This window comes from Pongo abelii, chromosome 8 (genome assembly GCF_028885655.2).
Source record: "Pongo abelii isolate AG06213 chromosome 8, NHGRI_mPonAbe1-v2.0_pri, whole genome shotgun sequence".
NCBI classification, from domain to species: domain Eukaryota; kingdom Metazoa; phylum Chordata; class Mammalia; order Primates; family Hominidae; genus Pongo; species Pongo abelii.
Window position 1 is genome coordinate 129,906,496 of NC_071993.2, and position 6,193 is coordinate 129,912,688.

Here is a 6,193-nt window from a genome sequence, read left to right on the forward strand (position 1 = left end):
CAGGCATAGTCACCCACATGGGGAGGCCCTGGCACAGGTGTCCTGGGTCCAGGCACTGGGCCACTCACTGGGTGGGGTAAGAGGGGATTTGTATGTGCTCCATCTGTCAGAGCTTGCTGGTGACAAGAGAAAATCAAAGGCAGGGGACAGAGACAGTGTCCGGAAACTTAAGGGGGACAGGTGACCTCCAGCTGGAGGCTGCCCTGACTTGGCCTCTTCCCAAGCATGCTAGGGCTGGAGGCTCAGCCTCCAGGCGGTGCTCGGCCTCTACAGGCAGCTCCTCCACCCACATCTGGCCTGTTTCTGTGCCTAGATGTCACAGCTGTTTCCTTCATTTGTGACTTCTGTTTTCCTTTTTTACCCACTTTTAGTAGATTACCACCTGTTACCAGCTAATAATTCTTTACATTCAGTATACATGTGATGGTCACAAGCAAGGGTTTAGTTCATGAGAGGAGTGGACATGGCGATTACAGATATCATGCTTAGAAAGAGGTTCCAGGAAGCTCAGGGGCAGGAGCTGGAACAGAAGGCAGCTGGGAGTAAAGTGGGGAGCGGTGCTTCCTGCCACCAGTTGTTGTGGTCAGGGAGTCTGGGCTTTGGCCTTTGGCTGGTGGTTCGTGTTACAGTTGAAGATGTTGATGGCTGGATCAACATACATCACTGTTACCGTAATCTATGAAGGAGCCACATGCTCTGGAGATTTGGGGATTGCAGTAGGAAGAAACTGGTTTTCAAAAGGTCCTTTTGAGGTCACTGAGCTCAATCAGGCCTATCTTACACAGTTCAGACAACTTTAACACAGGGAGGTCCTGCCTGGCTCCTCTCACTGTCTTGGATAAATGGACAGGACAACAGGACAGGTATCAGGACATGACACCATTTTCTGCGGTGGATGTCAACCATCCAAGCCCTCACGAGAGCTAAATGAGCGACTCCAGCTTGACAAGATCAGCTGGGCTGAAATTGGAAATGTCCTAAGAACAGTGTGCATTTTCCTTCTCGGGTGGGAGATGTGCTGGACACTTTTATTCCAATTCTCTTTCTTCTGTTGCAGTGCTACAAGCTAATTCCCCCACATTCCAAAGTGAGTAATAAATATATTTAAACAAAGGATGTTTATAATTAACAATCAAAAAATATTGGCGGCAAAGAGGATTACTTTTAATAGTGTACATTTATTCAAAAGAATATAAAACAACACTGTAAATTATATAATCTCACATAAAAACTCTAGAACTTGATTTGAATAAAAAAACAATCTATTAAGAAGTATTGCTCATGAAGATTTTTGTGCCCACCTTTCCTAAGTCAGAGGCCCTCATTTATGTCGCAACAGCAAGGTGGCAGGGAACCAAAACCGGCACACATTCTACATCCTTCACGGCACTGCAGGGCAGGACAACACTCCGCGGCAATGGTTTTGGCCTGGCTGTTCTTGGCCCACCACACCTTGTCTGGGTTGTGATTTTTTACAGCCACAGCCTCAGGTTCCTTTGCAGCTCTTGAGAAAAGACACACACAAAGCACAGGCTTAGAATTTTTCTTCTCAGCCCTTTTGTTAGAACTGTTGGGGGGTATCTGGGGAGTTTAGCACTGAAGCCAGTCAAATATGAACACCAGCCATACATTAAAGCTCTCTCCCCCGTCCCAAGTTCCTCTTGAATCCTTTCCTCTCCTATGACTGCTATAAATGTAAACTGAGGTTACAAAAGTAAGGGTGAGTGAATTCGCAAGCAAGGTCACCCAGCTGGTCACTGCAGGCCCCCGAGATGCAGGAATGATGGGAAGGTGCTGCATTCAGCTGTGTCCTGGGCTCTGGGATGTGCCATTGTGAACTCCTTAGAATGGGGACACAATTGCATCTGACAACCAATCTCTCTGGTACTTAAAGGGTCTTCTCCCCAAAATACAATCTCCTCTTATCTGACCCTCCCTTGTCCACTGTCCCCCAGGTTTTTCACACGGTTCAGCTGTCCCTGAGATCTAGAGCCCCAGTCATTTTCCCCAAGGCCGCCAGAAACAAATGGAGGAATACCCTGAGAGCTCCCAACTCAGGCAAGAAGAGATCAATCCAGCCCGTCCTCCACATGAGCACAAGGCAGAGCTCGTTCACGCAGCCTCCCCCACAGAATCTGCAGCCTACAGTGCCCAGGACAGAGGGAGGCTTGGCCAAGGTGCTGAATTAAACACCTGATGGTAAACTTAGTGAGGTCCAGTGACAGCCAAGCAGCGCTGACACTCACAGGCCGAAGCTGAGAACATTCTACCAACCCCAGCCAGGAAGAAAAAAAATAAGCTTCTACACTCAGCTGTCTTTTTGCTTTTACAAAGCTGCCTGTTCTTCTTGACCTCACCCAGGGTATGGCCACAGCAGCAAGGAATGACCTTGCTCCAACAGGGAGCCCAGGTATCCCACTGAGGGAGTGTTATCCCCTTTTCCCCATGTGACTCACTTTAGTACGTTCTTTATTTTGAACATGTGACTCACTTTAGTGCGTTGTGTATTTTGAAGTAAAGACAGAGCACGACAACTATCAGCAGGAGCAAGGCCGCCAGGATACCACCAGCAATGACAAGTATAATCACTGTATGGAGGTCAAAAGACTTCGATGTACCTAGGCAGATAAGTGCAAGCAAGCACTGAGCCCATGTGGTCTCCCTCCCCACACAACCACTAAGCAATGCCAATGTCAGGGGAGGAAGAAGAAACCCCAAACACAGATCCTTATGTGTGTAAAACAAAATGTCTTCCCAGGGCAGCCTAGGATCCCAAGCTGGCCCAAAGATGGAAAAAAAGAAAAAAAAAAAAAGTCAGTTTGTCAATGAAAAGGAATGGAAATGCAAAGTCCAGAGAGAAGGCTATCAGAAGGACAAACAGTGGGAAGAATCTTTCCCTTTCACAGGTGTGATGTGCGGCTGGAAATAACAAGCAGGCCTGCAGTGGAGCTGATGGCATCACTCCCCAGCACCTGGGCCTCCTGAGCTATACTCATTTTCAGAGTCAGAAATGACCCCTCACTGGACATCAGGCTCAAAGCTCTTCTGTGGAAATGACTGTTTCCAAATGTTACTGTCCCAACAATACTGAGAATATGCAAATCCATTTTGTAAATGATGCATGTTTTAGGGAAAGAACTTTACAATTCTTCCTCTGACAACTGACATTTTTCCTCCTAAATCTTAAATTCTCCCAAGAAATCCAATTTGAGATAACAAATTAGTTTAACTTTCTGAAACTGGGAAAAAGTGAGTCAGGGGAGAAAAATAAACAATCTGATTGCCAAAGCATACTTACCACCTTCTAACTCTTCATGGCTGGATGAAAGCCAACAGTAAAAAAAAACTACAATCAAAGTAAACTTTAGGGAACAGGACATCTTATCAGGAATTTCTCAAACCTTTAATTTGAGAAAGAAAATTCTAATGATTAACATCCAAAGTTGAAGAGCTTGCGTTTAGAAGCAGTCTTCCAGCAGAGCTAGCAGAATGGATATCCACAATCTAGTTCCAACTTCTGTGCCAATCAGGACACAGGCTGTGTGACATCAACGCTCTGGACACCAGCTCTGTTTCATGGAGTTCTGAATTCCATTCCACTTCCAGATATATTTTAGCACCAATGGAAGTAGATATGCCTAAATACTCTCTTAAGCCATGTAATACTCAATCTCCCCTTTTCAGGTTTTGTTTCCCTCAGAGAAAAGTTTTAGTTAAGAGTCTGATTCCCAGAGATGCCACGTTATATTATTTTAAATGTCCAGTTTTCAAAAAAGCCTATAAGAAAGTATGGCCCATAAAGGAGTGGGGGAGAAATAAATAAAAACTTTTTCTGGAAGAAGCCCAGACATTGGCCCTACTAGAAAAGACTTTTAAAGTCTTTTAAGTATGTTCAAAGGAATCCATGTCCAAAAAACTAAAGGAAAATATGAGAATAATGTCTCATCATAAAAAATACCAATAAAGATAAAAATTATTAAAAGAACCAAACAGAAATTATGGCATTGGAAACTACAATAACTGAAATGAAAAATTCACTAGAAGGGCTTAATAGCAGATTTGGATTGACAGAAGAAAGAATCAATGAACTTGAAGATAGTTGAGATTATCCAAACTACAAGACAGAAAGAAAAAAAAATGGGTAAAAATGAACACAGGACTTCTGGTTTCTGCACCAACATGTGAAGGACTTGGGAGTCATCATTCCCATCCTCACAACAAGTAAAAAGCTGAATAAAGTGACTGAATAAAAGCTGAAATCAACAACTCTTAAGTCAACCAGAAAACTGAAGTCACAGGGCAAACAGCCACCCCCAAAACTAAAGAGAGAGGTGAATACAGAGAATCCCAGCTTAGGAGCAGAAGCCATTGCCAGAGCCAGCAACTGGTAAGAACACTTACATGGTAACTGATGTCTTCCTGGATGATGAATAGGGACTAGCAGAATATTTAAACACTCCTGAGGGCCCAATTTTGTTTTGTTTTGTTTTGTTGGGTGGGGCACACTTTCATGAGTCATATCTCCAGGTGCGCACCAGGTTCTAATAATGAAGACTACAGGAAAATTCCTTTCTGTTTTAGTCTCCACTGACACTGCAGTGGAGGTGGCCTTATTACCACTGTGAGATAATAAAAGTCATGAAATTTCACCAGGCCTCCTCTGATGCCACCTCTGATGCAAGAGGATTGGATTGAGCCCAGGAGTTTGAGATCAGCCTTGGCAACATGGTTGTAGACCATGTTTTTTTTTTTTTTTTTGTAGAGACCTCGTCTCTACAAAAAATTTTAAAAATGAAAATGAAAATAAATTAGCCAGGTGTGGTAGCAGATGTCTGTAGTCCCTACTTGGGTTCAGAGGGATATAACCCTAAATAAGCTTAGTCATCATTAAGGAGCTAGGCCCTGTGGACCCTCCCCACGGGGGTGACTATTTCATCTCTCAGTTTCCCTCTATTTCCGTGGTTACCTGATTGCTGTTTGATAGTCTGTGGGCTTGTGCATTTAAAATGTGCATTTTCAAGGTGTCTGTGAGCTCCATGGGGGCAGGAGCTCTGCAACCCTAGGTATCAGAGAACCTAGAACCTATTAGGTGCTGGCACATGTTATGATCAATGACTGAAATCCAAATTTTGTCAGTCTGGTACTCACTTTCTCTGACTGAGCCTCTACATTTAGACAGTGCAGTGACTCAGACATAGCAATTAAACCCTGACCAATATTATTTCATTTATTAAAAAGAATGCATACTTTCTACATTGCTTGTAAGTCACCAACATTTAACTATTTCCAATGTGTTTTAGTAATATCTTTCTGAGTTGTAATGAAGGCAACCAGGAGGCAATAACTAAAACCTCTGTTTGAAAGATAAGGAAACTGAAGCTCAGAGAGTGGAAGTGACTCCCTTGGGTCACACAGCAAGTCACTGGCAGCAAAGAAACTAGGACCTGGTTCTATAATCCTTCCCTCCATCTCCTGCTTCCAAAATCCAATGCTCTTCCACCCCCAGCCTTCCTGAACCTTCTGAAATGATGTGTTGTTCCCCATTCCCAGTCCCCCTAACTCTATTATTCAAAGGCCGTGATTTTGGCTGTCAGCTGAAAGATCTGCGAATAAATCCCGTTGCATTTCATTTAAGGAAGGGGCTGATTTTTGTGTTGATGTTTTCATTCGAAGCAATATCTCACTGATGATTCACATGTGGTGACTGCTTAAGAGTATTGAGAGGGATGGGGCCATGTGTTCCAGATGGCAAAAGGTAGGCAGCAACTGTCCTCAGAATCAGGGAGTTCAACTTTGCAAAATGCGATTCCCGATACAGGGGCTGGCCTTTTCTCTATGGAAATTCTCTGTAATTCGCATCCACAAGGACTTTCACCCAAGTCAGTTATTTGCAAACTGCCCATCCTGTGACTAACACCTGAGTCAAATGGTTGCAAACACCCTGATGCCTGCTAAATTGCATCTCTGGTGACAGAAGCATCCTGGATCCAAAACTACATAAGCCTGTGAGCTCCCTACTTGACCCAGTTCCCATCTCTGCCTCCTCCACAGCTCCTTCTGCTCCGCTCCCGGGAAACTTGTCTTTACCTTCAGACTCTTGGTGCAGATGGGGACCTTGCTATGGCCCTGGCAAATGCCATGAGAAGAGCTGGGTTTTGCCCCAGAGAGAGGATCTCCTTAACTGAATCCTTTA

General features: G+C 44.2%; 1 protein-coding gene across 3 annotated transcripts; it reads right to left on the reverse strand.

Annotated features, from left to right (window-relative positions):
* Positions 1–1,162: 1,162 nt before the first annotated feature.
* FAM24B (family with sequence similarity 24 member B) lies at positions 1,163–5,864 on the reverse strand. Of its 3 annotated transcripts, none has more exons than XM_054522994.2 (3): positions 4,402–5,864; positions 2,492–2,618; positions 1,163–1,504 (listed from the first exon to the last, which is right to left on the reverse strand). In XM_054522994.2, the coding sequence occupies exons 1-3, from the start codon at positions 4,517–4,519 to the stop codon at positions 1,312–1,314; spliced, it is 438 nt and encodes a 145-aa protein (XP_054378969.2). In that variant the 5' UTR covers positions 4,520–5,864; the 3' UTR covers positions 1,163–1,311. The 3 variants fall into 3 exon arrangements, with proteins under 3 accessions (XP_054378969.2, XP_054378971.1, XP_054378970.1); XM_054522996.2 differs by lacking the exon at positions 4,402–5,864 and adding an exon at positions 3,299–3,982 and having other exon boundaries at positions 2,492–2,588; XM_054522995.2 differs by lacking the exon at positions 4,402–5,864 and adding an exon at positions 3,299–3,979.
* Between the last annotated feature and the right edge of the window lie 329 nt (positions 5,865–6,193).

Excerpts from the sequence above, each read along its gene's own strand:
- FAM24B (XM_054522994.2), bottom strand. The coding sequence starts at position 4,519 with ATGACTCATGAAAGTGTGCCCCACCCAACAAAACAAAACAAAACAAAA. Across the intron at positions 2,619-4,401 it reads AGGAAGACATCAGTTACCAT|GTACATCGAAGTCTTTTGAC; the intron begins GTAAGTGTTCTT and ends TTATCTGCCTAG. Across the intron at positions 1,505-2,491 it reads AAAATACACAACGCACTAAA|AGCTGCAAAGGAACCTGAGG; the intron begins GTGAGTCACATG and ends TCTTTTCTCAAG.